Genomic DNA, 16,008 nt, shown 5'->3' on the forward strand with positions numbered 1-16,008 from the left:
CCTGCAACACTGAAGCCCACATACAGGGAACCAGCTGATTCCTGATAGTATTTGAACATTCAGGTTCCTGCCTGAAGCCGGTGACATAACACTTCTCTGCTCGGAGGTGTTGATGGTCAGGGCCTCCAAAACACCCTTTTCAGCTTCTCCCACCCTACCTGACTTCAAGAGAACTGTCCTTCTCTACACTTAACCTGTGACCCATGGTCTCTTTCCTTTGAGTGAAGCACTGCCACATGACCCAGTTTGGCCAATGAGGACCAACATGAGCTCCTTTGGAAAGTACCGAGAAGGGCAAACTTCTTCTGCCAGGAATACTGATGTCCAAAGACCAAAGCTGGCAGGCACTGTCTGTGTCACCACATGGAGACACCTCTGTGAGAGGAAGACCATTCAGAAGAAAGCAGCTATAGACGGTTCAAGCTTCCCACGGGCTCACTGTAGATGATGTGTGAATGTGTGCACGTGCAGAGGTCAGAGGATGGCTTGTAGAGTTTGGGTCCCCGCCCCATCCATCCTTAAGTGGCTTCCAGGGATAAAATTCAGGTTGCCAGGCCTGTGCATCAAGCCCGAGACATCTCATCAGACTCTCATGATGTCACTGGAGCACCTGGCTCCCGCCATACATGATGGCAACTGCATTCCCAGATGTGATAGTATGTGAATCACTAACTTCTCATTTTTCTGAAACCAGAATGGGTTAGTGTGTGATTCTTGCAATCGAAAGAGGCTTGCTGACATAGTCTGGAAGCAATCTGAGCCATGCTTCAGCCATGTTCTCTCCTCCTTGACCTATAAGCCAAAATGAGTCCAGCTACATTTATGATCCTGTACTGAGGCATGAAGGGACCACAATGTTGGGGCTGCCAGTGGGTGCAAGGGCTTGCTTGGTACTCACTGTAAGGGGGTATCCCATAGGCTTGTGCTGGAGGTGGGTACGCTGTATAGGGTGGTGCCTGCTGGATGCCTGCGCTGTACTGTGTCTGGCCATAGGCTGCCATGGCTGTGGAGCACTGACCAGGAGGGACACGCGGGTGAGGCCTGGTGGAAGGAGAGATGGTTAAGTCTTCCAGTCCAGCCCAGCATCTTCCCCAGGATCCTGGGATCACCACTAGTTTTCCTTGGGCATTATGTCATCTGGACTCTAGATGGCCATCACCAGACTGTGACCCTCTGTCTGCTCCAGCCCAACCATGCCATTTCAGTTGGTGATAACAGCTGGCATTTCCCTTCCCATTGCATGACCAGGTCCCAGTCCAGGTCATTTTCCAGCCGTCCTGTGAAGCCTCCAGTTCTGACAACACTGGAGGTTCTTAGTTTTCATTCCAGGACACTCGTTAACCTGCACACCTGAAGGCTGGCATGGACCCAGAGGCCACACACAGGACGCCTTCGCTTTCCCCAATTCTTTATCTCCATGGCTGGCCGAACGCGGCCCACATGTTTACTCTCTCTGCTTGGGCCTCCAGGAACATGACTGTGAGCCAGAAGCTGGGACTGGTCTCCGATTATCACTTCAGTTAAAATCTGTCCACTTTGAATGTATCTTTTAGGTAGACACGAAACCTCTGGGTTCTCCGGGTCTGAAGCCTCAGGGCAGACCGTAAAAGGGTGCAGGGTCACAAACAGATGTGACCTTGCCTTGCAGAAGGTTCCTCTTTCCATGAGGGAGTCCTTTGGGGGAATTCACACTTAGCGATTCCAGGCTGGGATCTAGAAAGTGCTCCACCAGCCACTATCCCAGCTGTGTGGATTCACGTGGTACAGTCAGTGGGCCTGTAAGGCGGGACTTCCTGCTGAACACAGGTCCCTATTTGACAGTGTTCTTGGATCACATCTTACCTTTCCACAGAGACGTTCAAGGCAGGAAGTCAAGCCTGTCTACTCCAGTGTCCTATCACAGCCCACTGAAGAGACTTGGACTGAACTGGGGCTCAAATTAAAAACCCAGAGAAATGGGAGCTGATGTTTTGGGGGTAAAACAATGGGGCTCTGAGTGCTGATCCCCAGGACCATGGACAAATCCAGGCCCCATGAAAGATATCTGCAATCCTACCGTGGGGGAGGCAGAGGTAGCGGCTCACTGGCCAGCCCACCCCGCTGAATCTGTGTGCTACAGGCTCAGTGAGAGACTGTCTCAAAAAATAAGGTGGAGAGTGACTGGGGGAAACATCTACCGTGGACCTCTGGCCTCCACATTACTCACACACGCATACCCACTGAACATAACACACTCACATACACACGTAACACCTACACATAACATACACGTAACACATTCACATAACAAACACATACACACATAACACATACACATAACACACATATAACACACTCACATAACAAAGACACACATAACACATACACATAACACACATAACAAACATATACACATAACACACAAACATAACACATATAACAAACACATATACATAACACACATACACACATAACACATACACATAACACACATATAACACACTCACATAACAAAGACACACATAACACATACACATAACACACAAACATAACACACATAACAAACATATACACATAACACACAAACATAACACATATAACAAACACATATACATAACACACATACACACATAACACATACACATAACACACATATAACACACTCACATAACAAACACATATACATAACACACAAACATAACACATATAACAAACATATACACATAACACACGTACACATAACACACATACACACATAACACATAACACACTCACATAACAAACACATATACACATAACACACATACAATACACACACAAGCATAATACGTGCATAACATACACATAAACACACCCCACACATCTCACCCTTCCACATCATACACAGCTCACATATTCCACACACCACATACTCTACACATCCCCCCATAACACTCGCTTGAACACACAGACACCCTCCACACACACACACACACACACACACACACAGCCAGTGCCCCCACACCTCTTCTGATGGAGAAGCAGCCTGAGCCATGCCCTCACCAGAGCTCCTCTGTGGCACGCAGAGAGGGGGATTTCTGGAAGCCTAAGAGGGCAACATCTGGCTAGGTCTAACCTGGTCTCTGTGCTCAGCTCCTAGGACTGGAGCTTGCTTAGGGAAGGCTCTGGTACCCAGTGCTCCTGGTTGATCTTATGGTGGCACACTCATGACACCAGATGAGGGGCTCAGGTTCTGTCTCCTCACTAGCCTGGAAGCCCTTATGAGGCTGGGCTGTGTCCCCTCCTCTCTCAGGGCTCATATGGCTTTAGGACTGAGTCCTGGGTGAGTGTCTTGGAGCCAGAAGAAAGGAACAAGGAAAGGATGACTCTAGCAGGAAGCAGGGAGATTGGGGACAGCAGGAAGAGGGAAAGGAGGCGGCAGAGGGTGGGGGGAGGAAGGAGGGGAGGGGAGACAGAGGCGGGGAGGAGACAGGAGGGTGGGGGAGGGGAGACAGAGGCGGGGGGAGGAGACAGGAGGGTGGGGGAGGGGAGACAGAGGCGGGGGGAGGAGACAGGAGGGTGGGGGAGGAGTCTACACAGGGAAAGAAAAGAATGGGAAATGAGCAAACTCCAGAATTTACACATTCATCCACTTTGTGGGACAGGCCACTCAATGTCCTCTTTCCTAGATGGAGAAACCAAGGTTCAGGCAGACAGATTATCTGTGCAAGGCTATCTAGCTGTGTCCATGCTGGCATCCCTATTGGGGGAAACAGCTCCAAAGCACCCCCATCCCACCCTAGCCACCAACCTTGAAAAAGAGAAAAAGGAGTAAGTAAGACAAATGGGGCGTGGCCAGAGTACTCACTTTGCAAAGAGCTGAGGCACACACGGAGAGGCCGATTTGGTGATGCCTGGAGAGAGAAAGAAACACATGAAGGTTTGGCTACTGAGGCCATGTTCAGCCCAAACTGTGACTTCAGAGGGACTTGGGTAGGGGGCAACTTAGAGAGTTGCTGCTGGGGACTTCTACCACAGAAGTTTCTGGGAGGCAGGGCACTCTCCGGGTAGTGGGCTCAGAGACCCTCTCTTGTGCAGCTGCTCTTCAGACACAGCAGGCAGGAGAGCAGGATCAGAAAACACATAGAGCATCTAGAACACCATGGAGAACCCACACCCCACACAGGGCACAGAATGGGAAACAGGCCAAAGAGATGGAAGGTACATGCTGGAGAGGTCCCAAGACCACAGGAGGCAGCCAAGAGCTGCAGGGTGAAGATGCAGGCTGGCTCCAACCATATGACTTGTCCTCATCTTCATCATCTCCTCCTCTTCTTCCTCCTCTTCCTCCCCTTCCCCTTCCCCCTCCTCCTCTTCCTCTTCCTCCTCTTTTCCCCCTCCTCCTCTTCCTTTTCCTCCTCTTCCTCCCCTCACGCACTATATTTCTTCTACTTGCTCCTCCCCCTCCCCTTCTTGTGCAGGTGCAAGCGTGGATACCAGAGGACAACGTCAGGTGTCATTTCTCCGGAGCGGTTCACTTTGGGTTTTGAGTCAGGGTCTCCCAGGGGCATGCCTACTCTAGTAGGTTGCCTCAAGGGACCCTCAGGTTTCCACCTCTCCAGGTCTGGGATTACAAATGCAGACCACCATGCCCAGAAGTTTTACATAGGTCCTGGGGGTTAAATGCAGGTCCTTACCCTTCCGTGGCCAGCACTTTATAGATTGAGCCTTCTCCCCAGCCTGGACATCACTGATGGATTCACCTTCCCGTTCCTCACTAATTCTAGTTGGTGGGGGTTCAGGTCAGGATAGCTCCAGCACATCCAAGGAAGGCACTTCTTAGCTTACCTCTGAGGTCCTGACATATATATCTCATTGTGCATTCCTGGACACCCAGTTACCACAGGGAAAAACTGTGGGTGACGGACAAATGGCCACAGACTTAGATGGAGAGCTGGTTTTAAGGGTGTAATTGGTCTGGGGCGTATTTTTGTGCCTCATCATTTCAAATAACACCACTCCGTGTCCTCAAGCAGTCTGGATGATTTCCAGATGGGGACAGGATACACTCGTTCACTGTTACCCTTCAAGTCTTCTGACTCTGAGCCTCTCTCCGACTGCCTCACCTCACTCTGAGACTGGGCTGCCTCCCCCACCTCCAGCCTCAGAAACTTCCCAGACACACATCTCATATGCCAATAACATCTACCTCTTACCCAGCATTCCCTGTGTGCCAAGCTTCCTTCGAATCACTTTCTCTGTATTGATGATTTTAATTCCCAGGTGAAGAGTCCCAGGGGACTTGGAGGGTCTGAATAACTCACTCAGGGCCTATGATCTGAACCCTGGTGGCCCAGCCCTGCAGTCTGTCTTAACCATGACACTACAAGCCAAGAGACAGACACCAGAATAACTGCAGCAAGCACTCCCTCAGGAGCAACTGTGAGCCAGGCCCAGTGGTAAGGACTTAGACATAGGATCTCATTTAATCCTTACCATGAGATAATAGGACCACCAGGCAGGCAAGGTCACCCTCCTCCCATCCTCTGTCCAGAAGCTCCAAAAACTGAGTGTGTCACATGAGCCTGATCTCTTTAGTCAAGTCCCCAGACAAACTCCAATATGTCTCCTTGAACTGCACAAAGTCACAGCTGAGCTTAGACACACAGAACTGTCTGCATGACTACAGACAGTGTCAGCATGTATAGATCATGGTAAGAAGGACCAGGGCTCAGCTTTGTGTGTGTGTGTGTGTGTGTGTGTGTGTGTGAGAGAGAGAGAGAGAGAGAGAGAGAGAGAGAGAGAGAGAGAGAGTGAGTGCACGTGCATGGTATGATAGCATAAAATATACTCCTTACACACTACACTTAAAAACTAAACAGCAGCATTGACTCAATGTCAAGGAAAGTTCTGGCACCTACTTGGTACCTCCTGATACTTCCCATGGTCCTGAGGTCTTTGCCCCAGGCAGGGTCCACATGGCCCCCTTTCTTGGTCCTTGGTTTCCAGGACCAAGAAGCAGCCACTCTCACTGTTGGGAAAAGCTCAAGTGTGCAGAACAAATTCAGGAACCTTTGAGTTAAACACTTTTAATGTTTTCATTAATAAATATGCAAATACTTGCCAAAATGGAACCCATGGGAACTATGTCCCCATGGGCTCCAGTTAACTTGCTGTTCCAGGCATTTGAAGTGAATGCCTTTCCTTCTGGTCGCCAAGGAGTGACTGGCATGGTGGCTTTGCTTAGGATTCTGGCTCCCTCACTTCCACCCCCTTCCTGAGCCCAGTGCTTTCTCTCTTGCAGACTGTTCTTTAGAAAATAGTTTTTAACCTCTTGCTTCCTGTATCACATTTAAATTTTGCCATAATGGGACACACTAGGGACTGAGAAGGTGGGGCAGACTCCCCTCCCCTTCCCTTGTCTCTCCCTGTGTTCCTCCTGGGCAGGACAGAATAGCCTTCCTGGATAGTCCGCCTGTGCCTAGGGGTGATGGGATTGGACTGGAACACGTAGGACAGAGACTCTGGATATAGTGAAAGGCAGCCAGGTCCTCCCCAGGGACAGAGCAGAGCCCCCAGTCCCCTCCCCAAGCTGCGCTCCTCCTGCTCTGTGACTGCTAGTCTTTGGAAGGAATTTGGATCAGTGGTCATTCTGCATTTGCTACAGCCAGTGCTCAGCAAGTGGCTTGATAAAAAGGGTCACTGTGGGTGAGACTGACCCCAGAGTGGCAGCTGGGGAAGCAGGCAATGCTGTGACACTCTGACAGGAGAGGGTGAGTCCTCAGTGAAGCTTTGGGTGCTCTTCCCAACTGGGGTGCCAGTACCACCACTGCTGTCTTTTTCTTTTCTCTCTCTCTCTCTCTGTGTGTGTGTGTGTGTGTGTGTGTGTGTGTGTGTGAGTGGAGAGGCCAGGAAGAGGGAATCAGATCCCCAGGAACTGGAGTAACAGACAGTAGTGAGCACTGCTTGATTCCGGTGTTGGGAACTGGATCTTGGTCCTCTGCAATGGCGGGCGGTGTGTGCGCTTAACTGCTGAGCACCTCTCCAGTCCAGGGTCCAGTTTTAATATGTAGAAACTACAGGAGGAGTCTGCGTGTGAGTGCGGACAGCTGTGTGATTGTGTCTATGCACACACTGTATGCACTTGCGAGTGTGTGCTTGTGTGAAGGATACACCCAGCTACTCGCTCACTTGTGCACTCTGTATAAGTATTTAGCTTACTCACCTTGAGCCAAATCTGCAAGCACATCTCATAACTGGCTGACTTAGCGCTGTTTGCAGAGGAAGTGGGTGGGGCTTAAGTGCTCAGGTGCAACCTGACAGAGTGGCACTGTGCCCTCATTTTTTTGAGGCTCACTTTTCTCCTCTGTAGCATGGCTACAGTTTGTACCTGCAGAGGAAATCCAGGCTACCAAATACCAACCCCAGCTACTCTTATATTTCCACTTCCCTGCCCTAAGCTCTTTCTCTTCTGAGACTCATTTGATATCGGCACACCTTTATCATCCCTGCAGGGATGCTACCAAGCTAATGGCTCTGGAAGCCGATAGATAGCCCTAGTAAACAGCCTTACTGAGCCCCTGGGCTAACTCTGAACTGATGTTCAGTGACACAGGATGGCTTCTGAGGCCAGCAAAATGTCTCCAGGCAAGTATGTATGTGTTATCCAAGTGTATCCTCTCCTCTTCCCCAAGAGTGTGACAGGCATTACTCCCAACCTGGAAGAGCCTGCGGAGAGTCCACAAGTGTACCTCAGTCTCTTCTCTCAAAGGGCACTTTGACAAATGAATACCTCTCTTGGCCCTCGAAGTGATGTTCTGAGAGCAGAGGTAGAAGGGGAACATATCTCATAGTATGAGAGGGGGTCAGAAATACATGCTTCTCTGTGGAAACCATCACAAGTTAATCTTAATGTGTGTTAAGAGCATAACGAAGCGATATAAGTCAAATTTTCTAAAGCTGGTTTATTTCCAGGTTGTTGCTTTTCTTCTCTCTCTGTCTTTTTCCTAAAGGAAAATTAGTAGCAGCAGGCATATCAAGAGACAGACACGGGCTGCAGAGGGAGTGTTTGAGCCATAGTAGAATCCCCAGCAGTTGGTGTCCTTATTCCTAGAGTGGGTTCTGGAGCATCCTTGGTACCCATAGCGGCCTCTGGGAAGCCCAGAGAAGGAGCAGAAAGTAGACTGTGTTCCTTCAGGTTGGAGCTGGCCAGAGTAACACTGGAATACTCAGTCTGAGGGGAGTGGGAGGGAAGTCAGAGAGCCGGACGCCTGCTCACCTCCCCTGAAATACTTGACCGGGTCATGGCTGAAAATTTTCAGGAAACACCTGTGTTCAAAACAGGAATCTTCCCCTTGGCTTCTTGGTATCCGGAACTTTTACCTCCTCCTCCCAGAAAGCAGGAGATAACTCAGATCCAACTATTGCTTAAGTAGGAATGAAGGAAGGACAGGGTGGGTTTGCCCAGTGGCTACTGTAAATTGGGAGCGTTGTGCTCACCTAAGTGTTACTCATTTTATCCCTGAGAGAATCTGTCGGCATCTTGTCACAACCTACAGTCATCTGAGAGCAAAGCCTTGGTTCAGGAATTGCTTAGACTGGACTGGCTTGTGGAAGCGTGTGTGTGTGTGTGTGTGTGTGTGTGTGTGTGTGTGTGTGTGTTCTTCATTATTAATCGATGTAGGAGGAAACAGGTTGCCATGAGTGACACCATCCCTGAGCAAATGATCCCTGGCTGTTTTAACAAGGTCAGCCAAGCATGAACCTAGGAGTGAGCCAGAGAGTGAGTCACCAAGTAATGTTTCGCCTAGCCTTTTGCTTCAAGTCCTTGCCCTGACTTCCCTCTATGATGGGCTGTCACCAGGAAGTATAAGCCAAACAAACGCTCTGCCTACCCTGCCCCCTAAGTTGCTTTGGCTTAGAGGGTTTTTATTACCCTCTAAGCAACAGAAAAGTAGCGGAGGCAGAAAACAGGACCAAGATGTTGCTGTGATACCCTGAGCATGTAGGATTTTATGCCTTTGGATTCAAGTTGGGGAAAATGGTGGAGTGTTCAGAGATTACTGAAATGTTCTGTGGGAGTTTGGATGCTAAGAAAGCAGTGAGAAGTGTGGGCTGTAGAGAACTGTCTCGTGAGGTTTCAGAGGGCAGTAAAGTCTCTGTCTGTCCCATTGTGTGATATTTTCAATGAACAACCTGTGGTTGCTGGTCAGTTGGGGTTGAAGAATCATCCACAATTAATGAGAAATCAGCTTATTGAGACATAAAAGTTCTCTCTGTGCTTCACTGGGACAATGGAAACATATTTCCTCATGGCTGCACCTAGAAGCTAATGTTCCAGTGGCCCCTGAACTTGAGAATGTATTAGAGTTTCTATGTGGCACTGGTTTTAAAGGCATGGATGCTACATGATAAGAGGAGTCAAGGAGCACAGCTGAGGCCTGGCACTGTGTGGTAGGGTTGGAGTTCCTGAAGAGAGGCCATTGGTGAGGATGCAGTCTCGGCACCCTGGAGCCTCCATATTGGAGATGCTGGGAGTGCACGCTGTCTACCAGCGACAGAGACAAGCTTGGCATGGAGCTGACCTCAGACTGTGCAACAAGCCTTGTGTGCTACAAATGGCAGAGCCTGAGAAGTGGGGCTGCCCAAGCTCTCTGGAGTCTAGAAGACCATGCGTGAGCTCAAATGCCAGGCACTGAGCTACAGAATCTGGATTCACGATGCTGGTTAGTTCTGCTTTGATCTGATTATTAATACACCCCGGGCCTTCCCTTTTGGAATAAGAAAGTATGCAACTTGTATGAGACTTTTGATTTTAAAAGAGACCTTGGACTTTTAAAGTGTTGAAAAATGTAAAGACTGGGGCTTTTAAAGAGCTGTATGGTCTTTTATAATATAACATTAGCATAACGTCTCAGGGACAAGGTATTGAAAGGTTACAGTTTAAAAGTGATATGTTTGTGGGCCAAATTGACAAGAGACAAAAGTCAACTGAAAAGCCTCAACTGAAACCAAAGGATTGCCTAGATGGGCCTGTGGGAATGTCTATGGGAGAATGTCTTGTTTATTAATTGATGCAGGAGGGCCCAACCCACTGTGGCTGTCACCATCCCTAGGCAGGTGGTCCTGGGATATATAAGAAAGCTAGCTGTTAGCATGCTTGTGTGGTTTGTTCAATTAGTGGACAAAAGCAGAGAAGATGCCTGAAAGGGCCTATCTTCTTTTACAACCAGAGTTCATAGTTCACAATGAGTTTTGATACACACAAGAAGGACTACGATACACAAGATAGCTCAAAGGGATGACGGTGTTGATGGTGAGGTTGGTTGGTTCATAATTTAAAAACATAGGTAAGGAGAAAACTAAGACCTATGAATCACCATGTAATTTTCATGTGATAAATGAATATGCTATAATAAAGTTAGCTGAGCGTGAGTCTAGGAGCAAGCCAGAGAGCAGCATTCTTCTGTGGTTTCTGCTTTGAGATGTTGCCCCGACTTCCCTTAATGGAGGACTGTGACCCAGAAGTATAAGCCAATTGAGCTCTTTCCTCCCCTCAGTTGCTTTGGTCAGAGTGTTTTATTAGAGCAACAGAGATGAAACTAGAACAGAATCCAAGAGGAGGTTGCCATGACCTAAACCTTAGGGAGGCAACAAACCCAGGCAAGGGAAGTTAAGAAAACCTCACTTGTGGTTCAAAGCTAATATTGACTTGACATTAGCTCATCCCTCAAGACCACTGTCTGTATCCATGTTTCAAAACACACAACTGCCTCCCCATCTACCCAACCACTCACCCATATATCTACGCAATCACCCACGCACTCACACATCCATTCATGTACCCACCATCCACCCATCTATCTATCCACCTCTCTATCCATGCATATACTCATCCGGCCTCCCACCTATCCATCCACCCATGCATCCAGTTATCCATCCATCTGCATTTTTTAAGGTCTTTTATAAGTCAGGCACTGAGCTATATACTAAATAGGAAGGGGATTTAAATGCATATATAGGAATGAAGGCATATGCTGGTGGACTGTAGGCAAATGCTATCCTGCCGAGCTATGCTCCCAGCCCTTTACTTTGATGTAGGGGCTCCACCACTGAGTCACGCCCTCAGCCCCCAGTTCAAAATGACCACCGAATGTTTGCCATGGTAGTGAAGGAGAAGGAGGGGAGGAGGAAGCCAGATTCATAGGACTGGGTTGGGAATGCACCCCAAAGTGACCCTGTTCTGTGGTAACATCAGCATTTCTTGGAACCAGGGATGAGGAAGGACCTGCCACAGAGTCAGTTCTCAGGACTATCAAAGAGACATGGACTTATCCAAGGGACAACTGCTCCTTTGCTCCTGCCAGGTTCCCCTCCTCATCTCAAGGGAAAGTAGATGTCATCAACTTTGCAGAACTTACCATTAAGGCCAAACAAAGGACTGGCCCAGGACCAGACTCCCACCCTGCCTCTGATCCCTGCGGTTATTTGACTCAGAGGGTGACAATGGTATACTTAATCATTTACCATGCCCCTGGGGTGGGTGAGGTCTGCCACACACCACAACTTCATTTAATCCCCTGTATGGCACTCTACAGAGTAGGTCATTATCACAGTCCATTCAACAGGGGTGGAAACTAAGACTTAGAAAGATTGCTTGGCTGGGGAGTGGCTGGGCTGGGAGTCAGACCTGGATGCCCCACACCCGCAGCCCAGACCCTTGCTATGATAACTTGGAGGCACAGTAGGAAATTGGCCTGGGCATCTACCCAGAGAGAAAACTATGACGGTCCTTGAGCCCTCGAAGTGGGTCATTTTCACAGATGTTTGTAGATGCTAGGAGAACTGTGGGTGTGCCCCTCATCCAGTCTTGGTCTTAGAGACAACACCCTTGCAGTGAGATTTTGAACAGGGTTGTCTAATGTTATAACCAGCATGCAAGGGCAATGCCATTCATTGTCTTGGTGACAGAATAATTACTCAGGGAAGCCTGGATTTGCTCTCAAAAAGTTCCTCATGATGTTGCTTTGCATTGCACGCATGACCTCCTGGTTACTTGGGACAGTCCTATCACATTCCTGTCCCATGATCTGGCATCACACAGGGGCCATTGAAGAACAAGTGGGGGCCCTGGGCATACTGCCGGGGAAAGGGTTAAGTCTAACACTTCAGTATGATCGCTTAATGCCTTCTGCTCACCCCAGGCTCTACCAGGAAGGCTGACAATCCCAGCAGAGCAAACAATAGCGTGGATTGTTCTAGAGAAAACTAGTCTGGCAGCATCATTTGCCAATAATTTTCTAAACAGCTTTAACTGTCTTCTGCTTCCTTGACTTCAACCCAACCTGAAAGCAACAGGCAGACAAGGTCTCATCTTGGGCACAGAAGCCTGTGAACCCAACTCCTGCTGGGAGGGGACGATGGCAGGAGGGAGCTGAGGGACAGAGGTGGAGACCCAACAGGTCATGCCTCGGGTAGGGCTAGGAATGCACCCAAGGCGACTGTTCTTCATAGCAAATGTCAGGATCTCTTAGAACCAGAGACCAAGAAGGGCTGCTTAGAGCAAGACCACGTATACGTGTCCCTTGAATGAGGGACAAGACTGTGATGCATGTATACCCAACTTCTCCTCTAGAACCATCAGTGGGAGTGTCAGGTTCTGGGAATGGTACCATGGGAACCTCAGGCTGTCACAAATGAACAAGGCCCTCTTAACTCGTCCAGTCAAGTTTTTGCAGAGGCCTACCTTCTCTGTCACTCAGAGCCCCCAGGGCAGCTTTGTCTTCACTCCACGTCAAGGATTCCTTGCAGTCACTGCTTGCTGCGAGGCTGGGTGAGATCACCACTTCTAACATTGCCTTGTACCTGAGTGGAGACAAAGGGAAATGTAATTTATTCATTATTATGCATGTTTGCTAATGAATCATCTTTCTCCCCCTAAGAATGTAAATATTAAAAGCTGATTACCTATTCCCAACCTTCTAATAGATTCCATATTATACAAATTTACAAACTTTTTGTCAAAATGGAAATGAAATCCTTGTCCCTAGAGAGCATGCCCACTCCATAAAAATGCCTCTCCTGTGTTCGGAATTTCCCATTAGAAGTATTGTCTCTCTTCTGGATTGCCTTTGAATAGGGAGAGGAAGGGGTGACAGGGAAGGGGGGAGGATTGGTATTTCAACCTCCAGAAACTAGAGGAGCTGGGGGAAGGCACTTAGAGTTGGCTGTGGTTATGGTAGCAAAGTGAGTAGTGTGTTGTTCGCGCAGGTGGAAAGTGCCATAGAGGACAGTCACAGTGTCCCACAAGTGCCTCAAGGATGGGGCCTGGTGCCATATCTCTGTAACCCCAGCTACTTGAGATGCTAAGGTAGAAGGATCTTAAGTTCAGTGCCAGCCTGGGCTACAGACAAAGTTCAAGGCCAGCCTGGGCAACTTTGTGAGACTCTGTTGCAAAATGAAAAGTAAAGAGAGGTCTAGAGAGTAGGCGCTGGGTTCCATCCCTGGGACCTGAGTGTCTCTAGGTGGTGTGCCCCACAGCCCAGAGCAGCCGCCCCTTCCAAGAAAGGAATCCCTGAGGCTGGAACTCTTCCAGATTTTAACATGCCACAGGGTTGGGGGTGGGCGTATGTGTGGGGGACACAAGGTGACAGATGGCCAGAGTCCCGCCAAGAGGCAGAAGGGCACCATGGGAGGCGAAGAGTCTACCAAGCCCCAAACACACAAGTCAGGATTGTACATTTAAGATGCATGAGGTCAAAGGAGAGCAGAGTGGGCAGGAGAGGAGGCTGGGGGAGGGGGTTGGGAGCGTACACTTCCCTTGTTGAGGCCCCAGGCTTGGTGTTTAGCGCCCACATCAGGGGGCTCTGGGCCAACAGTCAGTTCTAGGGATCTGACCTTCTCTGGCTTCTTTCCACACTGATACATACAAATGCACATAATTTTTTTAAAAATACCTAAAACACAACAAAACAGACAGACCAACAAAAACCAGCAATGTGGATGGGAATGATAAAATGTGATCTCTTGAGGCAAGCGGGAAAGGAGGAGGCTGTAAGCTTGGAAGTGGACCCCGGAAGTTCAGCCAGATCAAGGGTTCAGCTGGAGCAATGCCCCCTGCCCCAGGCCAACTCCAGCTCGTCTCCTACTCCAACCTGAGAGCTAATAGTGGCTTTCAGTTTTTTCACATTTCTTTCTTTGCAGTGTTAGAAATTGGACCCAGAGCTTTGCAATGAACGGCAAGTGCTCTACCACTGAGTATTTCCCCAGCCCAGGTTGTCATATTTTTAAAGGGTTGGGAAAAAATCCAAAGAAGAACACCATTCCCTAACAAGTGAACACAATATTAAATTGTCAGTGTCCACAAGTGAAATTCCAACAGGCTTCAACCTACTGTCATGTCCATGGTTACTATTTGGGCAGAGTCCTCTAAGAGAGGCTGTGGCGGATCCCCAAAGCTGAAGATATTTAATGTCTGGGAGCAAGCTTTTCCTTTTGGGCCATCAACCAGCTCCCAAATCATGTCTCAGAGAGTTCTCATTAGTTATGAATGCTCAGCCCAGCGTAGGCTCATTTCTGGCGAGCTCTTTTAACCTAAATTAGCCTGCTTCTCTTTGTCTGCTTTTGCCTTGGGGCCTTTTACTTTTCTTTCCTTCTGTAGACCTTACTTCCAGTGCTTCTCATGTTTGGCTGGCGGCTGCCAGGCTTCTTGCCCTGAGTGTGTCTTCCTCTTTCTCTCTCATTCTCCTTTTTCCTCTTCCTACTTATTCTTTCTGCCCACTAGCCCTGTCTATCCTTTCTCCTACCTATTAGCCAGTCAGCTCTTTATTAGACCAATCAGGTGCCTTAGGCAGGCAAAGTGAAACAGATGCAACACATCTTTACATAATTAAACACACATCCTTACATCGTTAAACAAATGCAGCGTAGACAAATGTAGCACACCTTTACACAGCTAAAGTAATATTCCACAGCATAAACAAATGTAACACATCTTTTCCCGGCAAAAGTTGATCAACTGTGATTCAGATTTCAAGCAAGGTTGTGGATACACCATTATTCTGTGGTTTCCTACACTTTTGTATGCCTGAGGCAAGTCTTTTACAGTGTGTGGTATATGTATGCATGGGCAGGCACTCGTGGGAGGGTATACGCACCTGAATAGGTACAGGTAGGAAACATAGATTGACGCTGGGATGTCTTTCCTCAGCCACTTCTCTATCTGAACTTTTTTCAGATAGCATCTGTCTCTGAGGATACAGATGGCTGTTTAGCTAGTCTGTGTGGACAATAAGTCCCCAGATCCTCTAGTCTCCTCTCCCAGACACTGGGGTGACAGCTGTGTGCCATGTTGTGCAGCTTTTGTTGTGGGTGTTGGGGATTCAAACTCAGGTCCTCATGCCCTTATAGCAGGCACTCTACCCACAGAACCACGCCCCTCAGCCTGAAAGTGCTTTATATAAAGTTTCTAAACTGGGAAAAACAAAACAAAACAAAACAAAACCAAAAAAAAAAAAAGCAGTGGGCACTTGGGACTTTACATAAAAAGAGGATTATTGGTTCCCTTGTTCCCACAAACACAGCATCGTAAGTGTCCTTATCCTTGTTCCCAAATTGCCACAGGTACTGCAGGGTGAAGGTGTGGATGTCCCGTCCTTTAGCCCTGCAGGGTGGATTGTGCCCTCTGCCGCAGACTTCAAATCTGTAACCTGACTGTAGGTGACAGAACTTTACACGGAACCCCCATCATTTCCTTCTTTTTTTCAGGGTGTCAGGGGATAACTTGAAAGGAAAGATGATGTAAAAACCTTTGTCCCCAAATGTCACCTTGCTGTCTCTGAGTGAGGTATTCAGAGACTGGGGCTGCTAGCGGAAGCTGTCAAACCCAGTTTCTTAACGGCATGAACCACGTTTCCCCTGGTACTTAGAAGTAGTTGGAAGAGCTTGACAAGACAACACTACATGGCAACCTAGGCTCTTGCCTTCTCTTGAAAATGAGGGAATAACACCATGATTTTTGCTTGGCAACCGTTTGCCACAGGCTGTGCCGTT

General features: G+C 48.4%; 1 protein-coding gene and 1 non-coding gene across 4 annotated transcripts in view; one reads left to right on the forward strand and one right to left on the reverse strand.

Annotated features, from left to right (window-relative positions):
- Eya2 (EYA transcriptional coactivator and phosphatase 2) overlaps positions 1-16,008 on the reverse strand; it is a 161,090-nt gene that overhangs the window by 87,191 nt on the left and 57,891 nt on the right. For all 3 annotated transcript variants that reach the window (XM_051186223.1, XM_051186232.1, XM_051186240.1), the window contains exons 2-4: positions 12,704-12,822; positions 3,827-3,872; positions 899-1,041 (exon numbers count right to left, since the gene is read on the reverse strand). In XM_051186223.1, coding sequence (XP_051042180.1) covers positions 899-1,041; positions 3,827-3,872; positions 12,704-12,812 — 298 coding nt within the window. In that variant the 5' untranslated portion in view covers positions 12,813-12,822. The remainder of the gene's footprint in view (positions 1-898; positions 1,042-3,826; positions 3,873-12,703; positions 12,823-16,008) is intronic.
- On the forward strand, positions 10,111-10,236 carry LOC127225473 (small nucleolar RNA SNORA40). Its single transcript, XR_007834787.1, has one exon. It is a non-coding gene; the product is annotated as a small nucleolar RNA SNORA40 (small nucleolar RNA).

Source organism: Phodopus roborovskii, unplaced genomic scaffold, assembly GCF_943737965.1.
Source record: "Phodopus roborovskii unplaced genomic scaffold, PHOROB, whole genome shotgun sequence".
NCBI classification, from domain to species: Eukaryota; Metazoa; Chordata; class Mammalia; order Rodentia; family Cricetidae; genus Phodopus; species Phodopus roborovskii.